General features: G+C 45.3%; 1 protein-coding gene across 6 annotated transcripts in view; it reads right to left on the bottom strand.

Annotated features, from left to right (window-relative positions):
• Mvb12b (multivesicular body subunit 12B) overlaps positions 1-21667 on the bottom strand; it is a 176242-nt gene that overhangs the window by 146072 nt on the left and 8503 nt on the right. For all 6 annotated transcript variants that reach the window (XM_078048224.1, XM_078048223.1, XM_078048226.1 and 3 more), the window contains exon 2: positions 17605-17727. In XM_078048224.1, coding sequence (XP_077904350.1) covers positions 17605-17727 — 123 coding nt within the window. The remainder of the gene's footprint in view (positions 1-17604; positions 17728-21667) is intronic.

Genomic DNA, 21667 nt, shown 5'->3' with positions numbered 1-21667 from the left:
TAAAAACTAAAAGACTGCTAAGAGAAATTAAACAGGACTTAAATAAATGAAGAGCTATACATTATCATATCCATAATATTCATGGATCAGATCACCCCAAATTGTTAAGCTGTCAAATATCTATAAATTCACCCACACATTTAATACAGCCTCATTCAAAATCCCAGCAGGCTTTTTTTTTTGTAGAAATTGGCAAGGTTGTTTGCAAATTTATATTAAAATTCAAAAGACCCAGAACAATCAAAAGTACTTTAAAAAATACAAAAGAATTTGCCCTACAACACACATGTATATACATGATCAACTGATTTTTTCAATTTGTTAAAGTAGTCCATGAAGAAAAGATAATCAGTAAAGAAAGGGTGCTGCAATTAGACCACAAATGACAAAAGTGACCCTTGATCCATATGTCATACTATATATAAAATAAACTTGAAATAAGTCATTGTCATAAACTTAAGAGTAAGGCCATAAACCTTCTAGAAGGATTAGAAGGAAAAATCTTGACTGTGAGTTTGTAAAGATTTCTCAAATATAATTATCTACAAAAGAAAAAAAATAGTAAACTGGATATCAAACTTTAAACGCTTGCTTTTTTTTTAAGAGAAAGAGAATTTTTTAATATTTATTTTTCAGTTTCCTTGCGGAAACAACTTTTTTTTTTTTTATGTGGTGCTGAGGATGGAACCCAGCGCCCCGCGCATGCCAGGCGAGTGCGCTACCGCTTGAGCCACATCCCCAGCCCCAAAACGTTTGCTTTTTAAACATACTGTTAAGAAAATAAAAAGGCAAACTACCAACTGGGAGAACATATTTGCAAAATATACACCCAAAAGATTTGTTCTTAAAATACACAGAACCTTTCCAAATGAATAATTAGACAACCCAATAAAAAACAGGCCAAAAAAATTTGGATATAACACCAAAGAACATATGCTACTAGCAAAAGAGTTTAATAGCATTAATTATTCAAGAAACACAAACTACACTCATAAACACATACCTACTGGCCTGACCCCATTAAGAAAGACCAGGTCAAGTTGGCAAGGATGTAGAAGAAGTGAAACTCTAAAGGTGGGGCTGCAATGTGATGCAAACCCCTGGAGATAGTCCGGCAGTTGCTTTAAAAGTTAGACCTGGGTCTGCCATATGATCCGGTCATTCCACTCCCTGTAATGAATGCTCATAGCAGCTTTATTTCCAGCCCAGCCTGGAAGCAGCCCAGGTAATCCAGGGGTGAACCACTGCCACACAGGAGAAGAACAGAGATCCACTCATTAAACAAACAAGGAAGCACTACCGGCACACTCAACCATGTGAAAGATCTCAAAATAATTATTCTGAGAGAAAAAAGCCCGCCCAAAAAAGAGAAATTACATAAAGTTCTAGAAAATGCAACCTGGTCTACCATGACAGTAAACCAGTGGTTTCTTAGGAATGGGGTGAGGGGCATGAGGGATGCATTTCAAAAGAGCCAACCAGAAAGGCTGGAGTCAGGGGCAGGTTCATTATCTTGTGGGCATACAGTCCTGTGTCCAGATGCATCCCAACAGTTCGATTCCAGTACATGCAGTATACTGTATATTGACTACCTCTCAATAAAGCTAGTAAAAACAAACCCTTACACATCAGCAACAAAAGGAAAACACGTACAAAAATAACAGGAATGACATGACATGTGAAGAATGCCATAAAACCTTACTGAAGGATAAATAAATAAAACAAACCAGGTTCATAGATGGGAAAGCTTGATATTATAAACATGTTGATTCCTCTCAGATCAACTTGTTAATTCAGTGCAATTGCACTGAGAATAAAAACGTAATGTTTTGTACAGCTGGACAAGTCGAACCTGAAGTTCTTTTAGGAAATGTGGGATAATAACCAAACATTTATTAAAAAGAGAAAAAGGAAGGAAATAGCTGTATCAGACATGCTATAAAAACATTATGCTAGGGGCTGGGGCTTATTGGTAGAGCTCTTGCCTGGCATGTGTATGGCACTGGGTTCAACCCTCAGCACCAATTAGATAGATAGATAGATAGACAGACAGACAGAGGTCCATCTACAACTAAAAATACATATATTTTAAAAATATGCTAAATGAAAGGAGCCCCCCAAAAGGGTCTCAATACATGATTCAATTTATATGAAATATCCAGAGTAGGTAGCTCTCTGCAGAGTGCAGACTAGTGGTGGCCATGGTGGTGGGGGGGGGGGGGGCAGCTTCTTATTGGGTAGAGGGCTTCCTACCGGGGAAAAAGAAATGTTCTGAGATTGGATAGAAACAGTGATTGCACAACCCTGAATGGATTCAATGCCACCGAACTGTTCACTTTAAAATGGTTAATTTTATGTTATGGGCAATTTCACCTCAATTTTTAGAAAATCAAGAAATTGCTAACTTTGAAAAAAAGTGCTATGAACTTTCAATAATTGAAACTGTGCTACTATAGAATAGGTTCAATAGAGTATGGCTGAGAAATAGCCTGAAAAATGCAGCTCTTTGGGGCCCAAGCACATGCCACACAGCAGAAGATTCTTCACTGTGGTCACCAGACTGCATTCTAACAGGGAAGCCTGCAGGCTGAGGTCATAAGCAAGATGCCGTGACATCATCTTCATGCAGGATTTGGGTTAAGCACTAAAGCTCGGCTGTTGGTATGATCTGACTGAACCTGAGAGTTTCCAGGGCCCCTGCGGGCAGGCCTGCTGCAGTGTAGCTGCTGTGACTCCCACTGGCTGCTGTGGGTCCCATCTGTCGCCTGCACAGCATCTCTGCAGACCCTCAGGGTCAGCCCACACCCAGGCAGACCTGTTACGGTGGACAGGCCTCTGAAGGAGGCTACTTCCTTATGACTACTTCCCTGTGGCTCAAGTGCAGGTCTCAGTGTGAGGGCCTCACCACAGGGAACAGAAGCTGGATTTCGCCTCAGGGATGGGAAGTGAGCTTTGGGTGGAGCTAAAGCACAAACCTGAGCTTGCAGGGGCCCTGGACAGGACTAGGCAGCCCGCATCCCACAGGGAAAGGAGGTGCTCAGAAGAGGGTACCCTGGGGGTGGGGAGGGGTTAGGGTCCACCTGAGGCTTGACTCCAAGACACAGACAGGGCTGGGCACTAAAAGACACATCAAAAAAACAGATGAGCGGGAGAGCCACAAATACACACAATGTCTTCATCACCCTGGGACAGACAGATATCTCTTAGTTCCCTTAAGTTTTTTAAAGCTTTTGTGTTAAAATAATTTCAGATTTAGGGATAAGTTACAAAAATAATGTGAAAATTGCCTAAAATCCTAACATTTTACCCCATTTACTTTCCCCTTCTTTCCTATGTGTTCCCATGTACACATTTATGTGACGTGTGATGTGTACAGTTTTTCCGCATGTTAATTCATGTGCTGTGTCCTTCTCAGGAGGACGTGACAGCTGTTCTTCTCATATGGTGGCGCTGACTCGGATCATTCATTTATGAGGATCTGCTTGGTTTCATGAAGAAAGTCCATGAAGAAAGTTCTGTTATTAATCCCACTGCAGAGACACTACAAGGTGATGTGACCTGACCAGGGTGCAGAGCCAAGGGGCAGAGCCAAGATCCAAACCCAGAAAGGCTGCCAGAGCCTAGGCTTTTGATAACTAAACTACACAGTCCCCCAGGTAGGAAAAGGACTTAAAGATCTTCCCTACAGGAAAGACCACATGGTGATCTTGACGCTCAAGGACAGCTCTTCTCCCAAATCCTCCATGTCAGCTGCATCTGCTCCTGCCAATGTGCTCCACCCTCCCACAAACAACTTTCAACACTGCAAATGCAAACCACAAAAAACAAGAAAGGTGGCCCAAAGCACCAGCAGTTTTGAGGACTTTAGGGAGTAGCTGGTGAGCATTTTGTAAGCAGACGCTAGCATACTTCCTGCTTGTGTGCAGAACAGCAAGGCTGAAACAAATGCTTTGAAAAGACTTCCGACAGGCTTAGAAATGAGCAGATTCTGGTTAACCCTGAATTAACATAAAATTAAAGCAAGCCAATACTTGTACTTCTAGGAGTATGGGGTGGGTATACTTTCCCCTATTTCTCTTACTGCTTAGAACTAAAACCCCTGGAATTATAGAAAACAAACAGAAGACTCTCAAAGGTGAGAAAAGGCACACCTGCTGGGACCTCAGGACCCAAGGAACACCACGGTGGTGAGCTCCCGGGGCTTATTCTGGCCTCATGTATCCCAGACTGGGAGCTAAAGATACCAGCAACCTAGAAACAGCAACAGACACAGACCAAAAGATAAAAGCAGGGGCTGAGGGGGTGGCTCAGTGGCAGAGCGTTTGCCTCGCACCTATGAGGCCCTGGGTTGGATCCTGAGCACCACATAAAAGTAAATAAATAAAGGTATTGTGTCCATTTACAACTAAAAATTAAAAAATTAAAAAATATATATAAAAACAAAAAGACCCAACAACAACCTGCTCTTTCCATTCTAAGGCAGCCAAGCAAACAGAAGACTTTCTGGAACAACTACTCTACTCTGGCAAGACATAAGGCCCTGCCCCACTCACACCTCTAAGGAGCCCAGACTTCAGGAGGTGTCAGAGGAGGCCCTGTAAAGAGGGAGGGCTTTCATCCCCACTGGGCAGTAAGGAGCACCCTCCCCTTTCCAGCTCCAGGGAGTGATACTGATACTGACTGAAGCTGCATTCCAGCCCCAAACAGGCAGCAGAGGCCCAAGGGGAGCTGCAATGAGCAGCTCCTACCAGGGAGGTCAATGCAGAGGCCAGGGCAGCCAGAACTCCCGCCTCCACCCAGTAGTACCAGGGAGCCCTGCCTCCTTGGGTGTCAATGATGTCCAGCAAGGAAACTGGACTTCTACCCCTACTTGGCAATAAAGAGATGGCACCTCCCACCTTTTCCAACCATAGCAGTGCCACAAGATGGCTAGCTAAGCCAGACATGGTAGTGCATGCCTATTGTAGAGGCCAAGGCAGCAGGATCGCAAATTAGGGGTCAACCTGGGGAGCTTAATGAGCTTTTTTTTTTTTTTTTGTCTCAAAATAAAATTTAAAAAGCTAGGTGTGTAACTCAGTGGTAGAGTGCTTACCTAGCATGCACAAGGCCCTGGGTTCAATATTGAGTATCACAAAAAGAAAAAAAAAAGTATAAAACAAACATCTAGCTAAGAGAAAAGATTTTAAAAAGATCCAGTCTTACAACATAATACCCTAAATGTCCAGGTTTCAATAAAAAATTTATCTATCATATCAAAAAACAGAAAGATATCAGATTGAATAAACCATGGCAATCAGATGCCAAACCAGGATGACAGAGACATTAAAATTACCTGGAAAAATTTTATTTTTTAAGCATAAAACAATGTAAGCATAAAAATGCTCCCTGAGCCAATTATAAACACACTTAATAAAAAAGAGTCTCAGCAAATACATGGTGTATGGTCCATTTTCTGTTGCTAACAATAAAATGCCATAGACTTGGTAAGTTTTAATGAAAAGAAATTCACTTGACTCATGGTTCTGCAGGTCAAAGGTTGGGAGGCCACAGCTGGTTATGACCTTCTTGCTGGCCGAGTCCTGGGTGGTGCGAGGCCAGCACAAGGAGGCCATGTGTGCACCTCTCTGGCCTCTCTCCCTCTTCTTATCAGGCTGTGAGTCACCTGCGGCTCTGTCCAAATGACCTTATCTGACCCTAGCCCCCTCCCAAAGGCCCCACCTCCGACCACCACAGTCAGAACCACCTCTACTCTGTCTCCTGAGGGGAACTGAAGTTCAATACATGAAGCCCTGGGGGACACACTCAGACCACATCCAAACAGCACTCAAAATATAAAGAAGAACCAAACTGGAACCTCAGAATGGAAAAAATACACGCACCGAAAGGAACTCAGTGTTTGGGATCTGCAGAAGGGGACAGAAGATGACAGATAGTGAGCTACAGACAGCGGGCACCACCCACACCAAGAGCAGAGAGAAGAGAGACTGCACAGGGCCCCCAGTCCTCAGGCGCCTGCAGAACACGACAAAAGCGCTGTCTGTCGTCAGAATTAAAAGAGGGGAGATGCTGAGAACTGAACCCGAAGAAATCAGGACTAAAAACTTCAACTTGGCAAAAAGCATAAACCTACAGAGTCATAAAATTAAGAAAATCCCAAACAGGATAAACCAACACAAATCCACACATCCTAGTCAAACTCCTAGACGAAGGAAGAATTTTGGAAGTAGTGAAAAAGAAATGGCACCTTACTTACAGGGGAAGAGCAATTCAGATTCCAAGACTTCTCATTAGAGATCACAGGGGCCACAGGAAGCCACATCATTTTTCAAGCACTAAAAATCATCAGCTTGGAATCCTCTAAGCAAAGAAATTTCCTTCAGGAGTTAAGGGGAAATGAAGACATTTTCAGATTAAAAAAAAATGGTAAGCAAAAATATGAGAAATAAAGAAGATCTTCTTCCTCTTGTGTTTCCTAAATTAGGATTGATGGTGGAAGCAAAAGTCATAACATTATGTGATTGGTTCTAAATGTATCTATAGGAAATATTCAGGACAATTATACATTTGTCAATGAGGGAAGGTAAAAGGACATACAACAAAGTAAGAATTCTACATTTCATCTGAACTGTTAAAATGATAACAGTGGTAGATTGTTATAAAAACGGCAGACAGACCGACACAACACACATGCACATACACACACAATGTAAAATATGGACTTACCACTAAAAAAATTATGCAAACAAATTCCAAAATGGAATTCTAACAAATGTCTAACTAACCCATAAGAAGGCAAGAAACAGAAAACAAAGACAAGAATGAACAGTGACTGTGAAAGATGATGTATTAAGAACTGTGTAATGTTTTGAACGACCAACAATAAAAAAAAAAAAAGAAAGTAAAAAAAAAAAAAAAAAAGAATGAACAGTGAAAAAAAATGGTATTCTTAAACCCTAACATATCAATAACCACAATAAGTGTAAATGGTCTAGAACACCAATGAAAAGACAAAATATTAGCAAAGAAAATTTAGCAACTGACCAAGTGGGATTGATTCTAGGGATAGAATCAATCAATTGTTTAAAAAAAAAAAAAAACAAGGAATATAGCCTACATGTTAACAGAAAAAGGATAAAATCACATGATCACATCAGTTGATGCATTAAAAACACTTGACAAAATTTAATATCTATTGGTGATAAAATTTCTCAGAAAATCAGGAATAGAAAAGGACTTTAACAACTTGATAAAAAGTATCCACAAAAACTCAGTAGGTAACATTATACTTAATAGTGAAAACTGCTTTCCCCTTATAATCAGTAGACAAAGTCATGTTAGAAGTTCTAACATTTGCAATAAGACAAGAAAAGGAAATAAAAGGCATACAGATGGGAAAGGAATAAAAAATGTCAAGGTAGAAAATCCCACGGAATCCACAAAATTAACTGGACCTAATAAGTTAGTTCAGTAAGATCACAGGGATCAAGAAAACCATATGAAAATTAACTGTATTTCTACATAATAGCAACAAATACTTTCAAATTTAAAGGACAATTCCATTTACACTCACTCAAAATAAAAAAATACAGTACATACATTTAAATCTACCAAAACATATAGAGAGCTTGTTGGCTAAAAACTGTAAAATGTTGGTGAAGGAAATCAAAGAAGAACTAAATAAACATTCATGAATAGAAGACTCAGTATAGTAAAGATATGAATTCTTCTCAAATTGATAAACAGATTTCATATTAAGGTCCATCAAAATCCCAACAAAAGATTTGTTAATAGACAAGATTATCCTAATATTTATATGGGCAGACAAGTTGAATAGCTAAAACTATTCTGAAAAAGAAGAATAAAGCAGAAGGAATTATTCCATCCAATTTCAGGACTTATTATATAGCTGCAATAATCAATACTGTATGGTATTGGCAGAGGGACAGATACATAGAAGAGAACAAAATATATAACCACACAATACGTTCAACTGCTTTTTAACTAAGGTTCAAAAGGAAAGTTGCTCAGTTCCTTGACACATTTATTGATTGGGTTATTTGGGGGTTTTTTTTGTTTGTTTTTTGTTTTTTGGGTTTTTTTTTTTTTTTGGTGTTAAGATTTTTTTAGTTCTTTATATATCCCAGAGATTAGTGCTCTATCTGATGTGTGAAGGGTAAAAATTTGCCCCCAAGATGAAGGCTCTCTATTCACCTCACAGATTATTTCTTTTGCTGAGAAGAAACTTTTTAGTTTGAATCCATCCCATTTATTGATTCTTGATTTTAATTCTGGTGCTCTGGGAGTCTTATTAAGAAAGTTGGGGCCTAATCCAACATGATGGAGATTTGGGTCTACTTTTTCTTCTATTAGACGCAGTGTCTCTGGTTTAATTCCTAGGTCCTTGATCCACTTTGAGTTGAGCTTTGTGCATGGTGAGAGATAGGGGGTTAATTTCATTTGTTGCATATAGATTTCCAGTTTTCCCAGCATCATTTGTTGAAGACGCTTTCTTTTCTTCAATGTACATTTTGGCGCCTTCGTCTAATATAAGATAACTGCAAATATGTGGGTTAGTCTCTGTGTCTTCTATTCTGTACCACTGGTCTACAAGTCTATTTTGGTGCCAATACCATCTGTTTTTGTTACTATTGCTCTGTAGTATAGTTTAAAGTCTGGTATAGTGATGCCTCCTGCTTCACTTTTCTTGCTAAGGATTGTTTAAGCTATTCTGGGTCTCATTTTTCCAGATGAATTTCATGACTGCTTTTTCTATTTCTATGAGGAATGGAACTCAACAGACACTTCTCAGAAGAAGATATACAATCAACCAACAAATACATGAAAAAATGTTCAATATCTCTAGGAATTAGAGAAATGCAAATCAAAACTACTCTAAGATTTCATTTCACTCCAGTCAGAATAGTAGCTATTTAGAATTCAAACAACAATAAGTGTTGGTGAGGATATGAGGGAAAAGACCCACTTATACACTGCTGGTGGGACTGCAAATTGGTGCAGCCAATATGGAAAACAGTATGGAGAATCCTTGGAAAACAGGGAATGGAACCACCATTTGACCCAGCTATCCTACTCCTCAGTCTATACCCAAAGGAGTTAAAAACAGCATACTACAAGGACACAGCCACATCAATATTTATAGCAGCACAATTCACAATTGCTAAACTTTGGAACCAACCTAGATAGATGCCCTTCAGTAGATGAATGAATAAAGAAAATTTGGTATATATACACAATGGAATATTACTCAGCATTAAAAGAGAATAAAATCATGGCATGTGCAGGTAAATGGATGGAGTTGAAGAATATAATGCTAAGTGAAGTTAGCCAATCCCAAAAAACCAAACGCTGAATATTTTCTGTGATTTAAGGATGCTGATTCATAATGTGGTTGGATGAGGGCATGGGGGTAGGAAAATAGGGCAAATGGAGGGAGGGGAAGAGAGGGGGCATGGGGGTAGGAAAGACAGTGGAATGAGATGGTGTCATTACCCTAAGTACACGTATGTAGACACGAATGGTGTGACTCTACTTTGTGTACAACCAGAGATATGAAAAATTGGGCTTTTGTGTGTAATATGAACTATAATGCATTCTACTGTCATATATAACAAATTAGAATTTAAAACAAAAAGGAAAATTGCCTTTCTCATACATGGTCCTTCCAAAGGTGTTTAAAAGGAAGCAATAAAAAAATCATGTAAAATATGGATCACAGGCTTAGATGTTAAATGTAAAATTATGAAACCTATAGAAAAAATAGGAGAAAATCTACAGGAATATATAAATGGCAAAGAAGCTTATAAAAAGAACATAATTAGCTGCCAGGAAAACACAAATTAAAACTAAATGAGTTATTGATACCTGTCAGAAAGGCACAAATACACACACACATACACATATATATACATTTTGTCAATATATATATGTTGACAAAAACAAATGCTGGAAAGATATGGAGAAACTGTACCACTTGTACTTTATAGCCACATGGGCAAGTAGTTTATCATTAAAAAAAAGAAACTAAATATGCAACTATCATATTATCTAGCAAATGTACTCCTGAAACAGTTTATTCCAGAGGAATAAAAACTTAGGTTCATACCAAAGCCTGTAAATGAGTATTTACAGGCTTTATTGATAATAGCTTCAAACTAGAAACAACCAAGATGTGTTTCAGTGGGTGAATGGTCAAACTAATTATGGTTCATATGTACTAGGGGATAGCTTTATCAATAAAAAGGAATCAACTACTGATACATGCAATAGATTCTCTGGATGACTCTTCAGAGAATTATTCAGAGATTTTGAAAAACTCCTAATAATCCCGAAAGGTATGATTCTATTTATATAACATTTCTGAAATGACCAAAGGATAGATTAGTGATGATCAGGTTACAGAGGAGGTGGGGATGGGAGTATAGTGTGCCACTAAAGGGGCAACATGAGGGATCCTTTGGGTGATGGGAACCATATTATGGGTTTTTTCTATGTTCCGTATGATGCTTTGATGCCTTAGGGCTTTGCAGACCCAGCTCTTCCCATCAGCCCCTCCGTCCCCAGAGGCAGTTAGGGACTTGCTATTGCCTGTCCTGTTGGGTGCCTTTGACATACAAGCCAACCAATCCTAGGTCTAAACTCCCATCAGCCTCCTGCAGCCTCCTGCATCAGGGCCCTGCAGTCCTGGAGCCTCTCTCCTGCCTGTGTCAGCTTGGGGCAGACGCCTGACACTAGAGACATCCTTGCAGCCCAGAGCCCACCAAACTTATCCAATCTAGACAGCCCTGGGTTGTGGGCCCTCCTGCCTTGCCCGTCCCAGGCAAACCACCACAGAGGCTGTTGCCCCTGCTCTCCTGGTTTCCTCTGCCTCTGCCCCACACTGGTGCTTCTCCGCGTGGCCCGCCTGGCCTGTCCACTCTGGAACCGAGTAAGGAACTAGCTCCCTGATCTATCGGCCACACCACACCTGAGGAAAATCAAAATCCTGGGCATCTTTTAGGACAGAAATATTCTATGTCTTGACTGCACGATGTCAATGGCCCAGCTGTAATACTGCACTAGAGTCCGCAAGGTATCCCCACCGGGGGAAGGCCTGCACAGGAAAACTCTGCACTACTCCTTAAGGGGCACAGAAATCTACCATTGGCTCAAAATTAAAAGTTGAATTTTTTAAAAAGAGAAGTTAAACCAAGCTCCTCTTCTCTTCCTTCAATTATTTGAGGCTTTGTTGTTATAAGCCTTTCTAAATAGTGAATAGGACACGGGGACCCTTTGCTGTTCCCCACCAGGCCCGGCACCCAGCTGTGAGTCCTCAGTGGGAACTCAGGCCTCTGTTCCACTCTGGTGGCAGGGGAGGGAAGCCTGGAGGAGGCAGGCCCGCTCCTCCACAAGCAGGCAGAGGAACCCGGTTTCTGAGGGAACAGTCAAGAGGTCGGGCAGCACGCTGGCTCCCCTGGACGCTGGCACTGTGCTGAGTGTGCATGGGACTCCACCCAAGGGGGCTCATCCCTGGGGACAAGCTCAGTGGGACAAGGGGAAGCAAGGAGGGGAAACATGGGACAGTTAACAGTGGGGTGCTAATTCAGGCCACAGGAAACAAAGGCCAAGGGCGGTTGTGAAACCACTTTCCGTGTTTTCAGTAAATCTCGGTTTAATGTATTTTCTATCAAAACAAAAAGGAGGAACACCTGGTGCCTTTTATCAAAACAAGCTCTAGTTCTGAAAATAAACCAATCTGGGAGGCGGGATCATGTCCTGGCCACTTCTGTAGCGAGGCTGGCCCTGGCCAGGGGCTCTCAGGGCCACAGGAACAAGCTGCTGCCCTTGGTTCTGGCACCTGCGGCTGGAGACAGGAGGGCAGCAGCCTGAGGCTCTGGCCAGGAGGAACAGGGGGGCTTTCCTGCCCCGCCCACGGCCCCCCACCAGCTTCAGCTTTCCAGAGGCCATGTGACAGCGGTGGCCAGCACACACATTTTCCACTGACAGCTATCATATGCTTTTAACAAGATATTGCCACCGTCTTCCTGAGCTCTTCAGGATTTTTTAATTCCTTGAGCACCACATGAAACACAAGCCCCTGGGAGCCTGTTTCAGCCGGGAGTGGTTGTGTGTTTTGTTTTGTTTTTCTTTTCCTACTTTGGTAAGAGAAAATCAGGCCTTCCTTGGCAGGTTAGGACCCTCCCGTCAGCTCCCGGCATTGCTCCCCACCCAGCCCACTGGCCCAGAGAGGCGCTGCTCCGGCCTAGTGCCCCCAAAGCCCCTGTCGAGGTCTGGATATGAAGTGTTCCTCAAAGGTTTGATCCCCAGTACAGCAATGTTCAGAAGTGGGGCTTCTGGGATCCTGGGGGCCCTGACCTCACCCATGGATTAATCCACTGAGGGATTCACGGCCGAGTGGATTATTAGGTGGGAGAGCTATAGGAGATGGGGCCTCTCTGCAAAAAGTGGGTCACTGGAGGAGCGCCTGGAAGCCCACTTCTTGTTCCTGACAGCCTCCTGTGTGCTTGCGCTCTCTCGCGCTCGCGCTCGCGCTCTCTCTCTCTCTCTCTCTCTCTCTCTCTCTCTCTCTCTCCTGGCTGCCATGAACTGCACAGCTTTCTTCCACCATGCCCTTCACCATGATGTTCTGCCTCAAATCAGGCCCAAAGTGATGGGGCCAGCAGACTACGGACGGAAACCTCTGAAGCCCTGAACCCAAATAAGTCTTTCTCCCGTTTAAGTTGTCAGTGTTGGATATTTTGTCACTGCAACAAAAGCTGACTAACACAACCCCTTCCATCTTACTGTTCAAGCATGTGAAACTCCAATTATCCAGAAAACTCCTAATACATGTTGGGCATATATAAATTATGTAGGCCCAACAGTTTTAAGCAATGTTTTATTGCCTAATTAGTTTCAACACTGTTGGAAGAAAGAAAGAAGGGAGAGGAGGAGGAGGGAGGGAAAGCACTGACAGCTTGTCCACACGCTGCCCATGGATACGGAGCGTGGCCAGAGTGTCACCAGAGGAAGGGAGGACAGTGGGGGAATCTCAGGTCCTCAGAGGGAGTCAATAGCACAGGTAAAGATTTACTTAAGGACAACAAAGAAGGTCACACTCAGAGGGAGTGCAGGCAACCCTCGCCTCTCAGAGGAGAGGACGAACAGCTCAGGTTGGGGCTCTCTGGTGACATGTACAATTTTCACAGGGTGGAGTCTTAAGCGCTCGAGCCATCATGAGATTTTGATGATTTGGAAAATGTTTACAAAATTCCTTGGAAACCAAGTCCCATGGCAACCACCTACCCTTGGAAGTCAGAGGCTCCTCTTTGGTCCAACAGTCCAGCCATTAATCACTCATGGGCATGTCTTATAGGTTCCCCAGGTGGATGACATTTTAATTTATAATATATCCAATATCTTACAAGCATATACTGAATGTTCTGTTGATCTGAACCTGAAGACACAGCCCAACTAACTTGTGTTTTCAGAGGTCTCCATTTTCTAAGGGTCTCTCCCCACGGGCCTGTGTGGGTTTACCTGTCTCAGAGGCCGTACCCAAGGATGGCGTCCCAGCCCACGCAGCAGGATGGAGCAAAAGCTAACCAAACATAACCTCCTGGACCCCTGGTCCCAACCCCTCTGCCCCTCCCTCTCCTGGGTCCACGCCCCTCCCTCACTGAACCTGCTCAACACTCGACCACCTGTAAGCCAGGGACAGGCCCAGGATGCCAAGCCATCCTCTGGCACCACCTTCCCGCCTCCTCCCCTTCAAGGCCTCCCACACTCCTCAGTGTTGTCCCCCATACTCCTCAAGTCCACCCAGCCCTGCTCCTGAGACTGCTCTGCCCATCCTCAATCCATGATTATCTGTGGGACTCGATGTGACCCTGTCAGACACAGTATCTCCTGGCTCCCCAGCCTCTCCCTGGCTGAGGCCGGCTGTGCCCAGTCCCTGCTTTATGAGAATGACCCTCAGCCCTCTCTCTAGACCTCAGGACGAGGGCTCCGCCTGGATGATGCACGAGCACGTCAAACTGAGGCATCCAAAACAGCCCCGCTTCTCTCCCTCCCCCACCCCACCCACATGGCTCTGCTCCTGTCTCAACAGAGAACACTCAAGTCCACCCAGCTGCCCAGTTAGGGATCCCTGTGTCACTCTCACCCTTCCCTTTTCTCACCTTTGCACCCAGGGCCAGCACTCAGAGATGGTGCGCCTGGTTCCCCCAGATCTCCTACCTCTCTCCACTGCCACTGTCAGCTGCCCCGTGAGGCCCCATCTTCTCTCTGTCCTAACAGCCTCCAAACTCACCCACCTGCCTCAACATCTATCCTCTCCAACCATTTTCCTTCCTGTACTTACCTGTGAACTCCTGAAACACAAACTTGACTAACCTAACCCTCCAGAATAATAACCACGCTCCTCAGTATGGCTCAGAACTCTGTTGTAACCTGGCCTCATCCGTCTGTCTTCATCTCTGACCTTTCACCTCCTGGAGCCCAATGCCCCAGAATATAGGACTTCTAGTGTCTTGTACAGCAGTAGGTGGCCAATAAAACCTGTGAAGCCAAGTAGAGTGTCGAAAGAGCACCGCTAACAAAGAGTCTCTCCAAGGTATGGTGTGAGCTGGGCTTCAAAGGATGGTCACATTTTTACCAAAAGTAAGGGCAACACGGAAAAGCGGCTTCACAGGTATGACGGTTCAGGGCCACCTCACACACACAATGTTGTGACATTGGTCTGAGCTGTAAGCATTCATGAGTGTATGTAAAAGGTAAGACATGTCACTGGGAATACAGGAAATATGCCCCACAGTGATCCTCAGTGAGGTCTAGTCCGATGCCCCTGAGACACAGGACATCCCAGTGTGGCCTAGAATTAGAAGTTTCATTCTGGGTGATAAGCTGTAGCATGAAGCGTTTCTCACTGCATTACAATCCTTCCAAAATTCCCCATCCCCAGAAGATGAAATGGCATGCGCTGCCTTTGGCCAATGCCAGGCACCTGCAGCAGAGAGTCATGAGGCCAGGGCTGGGGCATCCCAGAACCACAAGACCCACCCAACTCCTGACGGCATGGAACATCAGCCCCAGTCATTCCCAGATTTGAGAGTGTGGCTGCAGGACACAAAGAGGAGGCCATTTCAGAAAAGACCACAGAAATGGGACAATAAGTTGAGAAGTTTAGCAAATAGTCCCTAGCCTCTTAACCTAAGAAGCTACCCTTGACTGGAAGGGAAGTGAAGTCATTAAATTAGATTTTTATAAATGAACCTTTGGCAATTTTAATGTCAAGCAGCAATGGCGCCTAAACCCACTTTAAAGCAGCTGTGTGACAGGGCCAGCCGCCCTTGGGTGCCTGACTCGCAGGACTTCAGGGTCATTGTGCTCAATATACCTGTGCAGGGGGCTAACCCTGAGGCCCATGTGACAGACAGGGAGAGGTCTCACCACCGTTGGCAGCAGGGCACCCTCATCCTCTGGACCTCCTCAGAGGTCACTATCAAACTCCACAACTTCATATGAAACTCCGTATGTGAAGAATGGGGAAGCAACCCTTCTCCCAGGGCCCTTCCCACCATCCCCCTGAACCTAGGGCCAGTCCTCTGGGGAACAAGATGCTTATCTGAAAAGAGACCAGAACAAAGAGACAACTCCCACCCCTCTCCCTCTTAGAGGGAGCCCACAGACATCTCATTCTTGGCCGCGCATGGAGGCTGGGTAATTACCAGGCGATCTAGCTCAAGCCCCTTGCCCTGCTCACCTTCCACTAAAATGCATGGTACAGCATGATCATGAAATGTGCTTATTAATTTTATTCATTTGACACCGCGCTCTTCTGCCCTGAGCTAGATGTTAGGAGAAAATGATAGGGATGGATTGTGCTCCTGTCAGGCTCCCCGAGACTTTCAGAAAACCAAACCATCAAAGGCCATCTGCCACCCACTAGCCAAGCATTCAAGATGACCCCAAAGGTGCCAACAGAATGTTACAGATGCAGCTCAACAGGGGAGCAACGGCAGGGCAGCAAGCCAGGCCCAGTGTGCAAGCTCCCCGAGGCCTCCCAGGAGAGGGACCCCAGGGCCCACCCTCCCACAGGGCGAGCGCTCAGCCTGTCTTGATTCACCATCCAACTCATCCAAAGACACTTTGGCTTCTCAAATCAGAAACATTTTTATTAGCTTTCCTAAAAGTTTTATGGCAAAAGCCATACCTAGTGGTTCTACTTTATGGAAAGTTTTACATTCCAACAGGGCTTTGAAGACAGGCAGCAGGTAACCCTCAAACCTTTGTCAAAAAAGATCCCCTCGTTCTTTCACTTTTAAAATGTTTAAAACATTCTGAAAAGTTGGGAAAGTGATGTGGAGCATTTTAACAGGCCCCTCTGCCTGCACTCAGACCCACACTGACCCACCTGGCACAACCTATGTGACCGCAGCAGTTCTCAGTTGGGCTGATTTTACCCACCTTCCCTCCTCCTGGGATCATCTGGAAATATCTGGAGACATTTCTGATCATCTCCACTGGGGGAAGAGTGGCAGCTGCTACTCCCTGGACTGGGTGGAGGCCAGGGACGTTCAGCTCCTGTGATGCACAGGAGTCCCACAGCACAGAGCTGCAGGACTGTCTGGCCCCAAATGTCGACAGCACTAGACTAAGAATCCGGGACTCAGGGCTTCTTCAGGACCAGGCATCAGGGCCTTCCCACCCCAGGACGTTAGATGCTGACCTAATCACTGTGAGGTGTTTTTTTCTGTGCTGGCTAAGGAGACCAGCACTCTTCTATTTTTATGTATTCTTGATATACATTTTCAATGTACAAGAATAAGGTGTAAACAAAATAGGAAGTAAAAATAAAATCACCTTAGAATCTCAAACACAGGATGACATTCACCATTAACCCCCCTGGTGTCACTCTGCAATCCTGTGTGGAAATTTGTCACTGAACTAACAGAAGGGCCAGTCCTGTCGTATGGGACTACTGCGCACAGCACGAGGTGTGGGGCAAAGCAAGTGCTCCACCAAGAGTGTTTGGTCCTGATTAATCACCATATCCAAGGATAAGGACTCTGTCACCTCACTTCTTAGAGCTTAAGTTCTAATTGACAAAGCAGAGACAAAACTGTGTGTTCTCCCAGACTTCCAGGGACTCAGAGAGCTAAAAGAATTCACGGATAGGACATTTCTGTGAACTGCAAAGAGCCATTCGGCGTACGACAACACGTTTGTAGCATTTATACATGTATGACAACCACCAGGGTCTTTCACAGAGTTTTGGATCCTTGTCATGAAATGTCACAACTAGAAGTGACTTTGGAAATCAGTGAGCCCAACCCCTTAATTTTTCAGAAGGTGAAAATGACCGTCACTGAAGTCAAATGACTCAGCCACATTCAAAGCTAGGATACAGCCCTGACTGGCTCCGTCTTCTGACTCCCAAACCAGCACATTCCCAGAGCCCTCCCACTGGCACTGGTCTCCCACCTCTGATTAAGTTCCTAGGGGGAAGAAGCACATCTTACACACAGGGTCAGAAGGTCTCAGACACAGAAGGTAAGTATTTACTGAATCAGTGAGCAAAGTGTACAAACTAGTGTCTTGACTCACTACATCATAGCCTGCTGGGGCTCGGTTCCGGGAAGCCACCACCCCGACTCCCGTGATGGGGTCCATGGACGTCTCTGGCAAGGCTTCCGAAAGGTCTTTGACTTCAGGCATGGTGGATTGGTCCTGGTTCAGAAAAAGAAAAAGAAAGCACAGAATTCAAACTTAGTGTTTAAGACAAACAATACAAAGTCTCAGCAACCAGAACCATAATACATGGCAATTGTCCCCAGCCACACGCCACACATCTCAGCTGGCTGACCCTTCACTCAGACCAAGAATTCAATCACCTCTGGCCTCTGCTCTCCTCAAGTGAGCTTTGAAAACTGAGGGCTTGTCCCTGCCTGCTCCCAGGAGGAAATTTCGACTCAAACCCAAAAGCACATCATTCTTAACTCCACCGTCCAGCTGTCTGATTTTGTAACAGATACCAGCAGCTCCACTGAGGATCGCTCAGACGTGGCTATGTCTAACGACAGCCTCTGTTTCTCTCCCTTCTGCTCACTCCTTCTGGAGGTGTGGGCTTCCGAGCGCACTGCCTCTACCGTGCAGTGCCGAGGCTGAGCTCTGCAAACATGCAAGCAGCTTTGCAAATACAGAGAAGTGTTCTGGGCACTGGGCAAAGGCAGAGCATTGAGTTCAGGCTCTATCACATTCTAGTGGTGATCTAGAGCAAGAAGCCAAACCTCCTGGAGCCTCAATTTTTCTCTACTATAAAATGGAGTCATGATACTTACACTCTGAGAATTGGTGCAAGAACTAAGAGCATCGAAGTAAAAGAAGGGCTTGGAGAGGTCCCTGACATGGAGTGGGCACTTAATAAAAAAGCAGATGAGACTGGCAGAATTGGGGCAACAGACCCAGAGTGACTGGCCAGAAACAAAGGCAGCACCACCCCTAGAGGACTGGCAGATCCCTTTGTTGTGTTTAACCCCAGGTCACGTGGGCACTTACTCAAAGCTAAACACTGACAATGACCCTAATTCTTGCTGGTGAAAGGGAGGGGAAATGGAATTATTCTGCTGCTGCAGACTGCCTCTTGACAGGGCCAGAGGAGACAGGTGTAGCGTGGACAGCACTGTACTCAGGCAGTCCAAGTGCACCAGAAAGCAAATAAAGAAGGCAACACCTTATGTAAATGAACTTAAGTACTTTTAAAGAAGCAGCAGTGAAAAGAGCAAGTTAAATTCCACCTCCTTCTGTAACAATTAAACTCCACTGACTATAGTTCTGCCAGCTCTCTTAAGGCCAGTTACTGCTTCAAAAGAAAACCAAACACCCTGCCTAACTAGGCAGGTAGGAGGAACATTCTTAGCCTGGAATCAGAAAAGGCAGGGCTGAAGGATGTTGGCTCAATGGTAGAGTGCTTGCCTTGCATACATGAAAACCTGGATTGCACCCCCAGTACAGCAGCAGGGAAAAGAAAATCAGAAAGAACAGGGGACCACTAGAAATGACTGCAGGCTGCTAATTAGGAACAGTCAAAATGCTGCGTGCAAGTCACACATGCAACCAGTGGAACCCACAGAAAGCTACAGAAACGGACTTGCCAATGCATTGATAAACTTGCCCAAGTCTAGGACAGGGGTAGAAACCATACTGCATCATTTCCCATTTTCAAATTTCATTTACCAGGCAGGTTTATCTACATAAAGCACGAAGGTTAGTGCTTCCTGTATCCAGTAGGCATTAAATAAATATTTACTGAGTGGCTATGGAGGCAGGCCCCCAATACAGATTTTGAGTTAAATATCTGTAGCTGCCTGATTCAAAACAAGCACTGATCAAACAGTCTGCACTCAAAAAATCGTGTCTTATTGGGAACGTGAAAACGACGTTGCTGCAGCGTACAAGATACTGGTACCTGCTATCGGTTACCAAAAGTGCTTTGCAAAAGTAACGACTCATTAACAGAATGGACCAATTCTGCCAGTGCTCACTACCGCACTGAGGACTGATAAAGAGCATGTGGGTACTTGTTTGTTAAGACACTACTGCCTCTACCATCAGAGCGAGGGAAGGTGAACAAGACAAGGGGTGTGTGGGTGGGGGACCAGGTGAGCAGACATCAGAGGCCTGGGATTCGCCCCGCTGGCCCCTGTCAACCGCGGCCGCTGCCAACCGCAGGAGGCGGTCTCCCAGGATGCACCGGGCGCCCAGCAGCCTCCAAGATGGCTGCAGGCGGCCTCCAGCTGGGGCGGACAAAGGAGCCTGGGCTTCCGCGCAGCCCCGGCCTGGCCAGCCTGCAGGGCCCAGACACAGCAGGCCCCTGCCGCACGCCCCCGCCCTTCTCCCCTTCCCCCCAGTTGCGGTGCCCAGGGGATCAAGGCAGCCTTTGTGCAACAGAGACAAATGGCCGCCCTGGGTGCGGGGCTGCGGCCCACTCGCCGGTGCAGGAAGCCCCACCAGAGCCAAGGAGGCTTTTAATGAGAAACGCCCAAGATATCCATGGCAGAGGCCATCGCTCAAAGCAGCTTGCCCTGAATTACATATTTTCTGACTGCAAATTACTTTTAACAGCGTCTCCACCGTCACTTCAATTGACCTTCCTAACAAAAGGCCATTTATTAACTAGCACTCCAGGCTGCCCAAGCTGCTGAGCCTCCAGCCAGAAGGGAGGGCACTGTGCATCCTCTGCAGCCCAGGGTCGCAGGCCAGGCTGCAGCCAGGGGAAGAAGAAGGGTGGATGTGAGCCTGCACATGGAATCTGAGGGGTGGGGGACACGGGAGCCTGGGTGTTTAAGACCAATTTTAACCTGCCTGGCAGGATGCAATACTGGAGAAAACACCAAATCCTTAGGCCTACTTGCAGCAGCTCCTCATCCAGTGACACCAAGACTGCACAAAACACGCAGACATACCTCTGCTTTGTTTGTACAGCACTTTGTAAACCTCAAAAAACCTTCTCAGGCTCCTTTTCAGTTGATGCTCACATCACACCTGGGATGTGACCCGGCCATGTTATCTCCCTATTTTACAGGAGAGGAAGCATCCTGAGTTCTCAGACACTGCAGGGATGGCGGCTGCAGAGACATGGCCTCCCTGGTCTGGCCTGCTTTCCATTGCACTGTGCGCAGAGAGCAGCCACCCGCCCAATTGGAAAAGCAGTTTCAACACTAATTATATTTTAAAATGCCAAAGCTCTTCTTTCTCTGGCCACAGCTCAATAAGTCAAGCAAGGGAGAGAAAAGTACAGAAAGATAAAAGTAACATGGGATTAATTTTCCTCACACCTCAGTTTCAAGATTCAACATTCCCCTCATAAATAATTTACAACAATAAAAATGAGCTAAGGCCATGTTTGTGTAGGATGGAGGTAAATTCAGGCCTAATGAGGGAGATCCGAGCATAGCACAGGAGGGAACAGGTTGATGAACGGCCTGGTGCATGCAGGATCGACAGCACACAGGGGCTCCATTACCAGCCACAAGCTTCGGGGCCAACCAGGAGCAGGGGAGCCCACTGGGAAACCTTGCCATCCAGCTGTGGCGCAAGGAGGGTCTCTACAGGGAAAGCAAAAGTGGACCCAGTGTTTTGAACAGCAAGACAGTAGAACTTCAGTGTTAAGCAGGTCTGAATCCAAGTCAGTTCTCAACAAAGGCCAAGGAAAGAAGGAAGGTGGGGCACTGAGGGTCCCATCTGCTCTGTCTGCTCCAGATCATAGTGACACTGACCTTGAGCTGTCCTAATTTAGCCTAGGGGTCATCTGGTTTCAATCCCCACCCAACCTCTACCTTGAGTAAGCATACAGCCTCTGCAAGGTTATTTGCAAGCTCGGGGCTGCAAAGCTTAGCTCCAGGCAGCTGTTGGTGTCTGATCAAGAGGTTCTACCCCAAGGCATGAGTGGGTGTGTGCCTGATCATGTGCACACAGGTGTGGCATGGACTGGGCAAGATGAGGAGGGTTCACCTGATCCATGGTGCACTTTGCCCGGCACACCATGTTTGACATACTGTACACGGGCTGGGAGGAACCTGCTGCCCGCTCTTGCTTGCCCTGCTGCCAACAGCGCTGGGAGGCCCTCATGCCAGCATTGCAGCACCTCACCGATGCTGTCATCCCAGGT

Source organism: Ictidomys tridecemlineatus, chromosome 4, assembly GCF_052094955.1.
Source record: "Ictidomys tridecemlineatus isolate mIctTri1 chromosome 4, mIctTri1.hap1, whole genome shotgun sequence".
Lineage (NCBI taxonomy): Eukaryota > Metazoa > Chordata > Mammalia > Rodentia > Sciuridae > Ictidomys > Ictidomys tridecemlineatus.
Note: the sequence above shows the minus strand (reverse complement) of the source record. Positions and strands in the feature narration are given on the sequence as shown.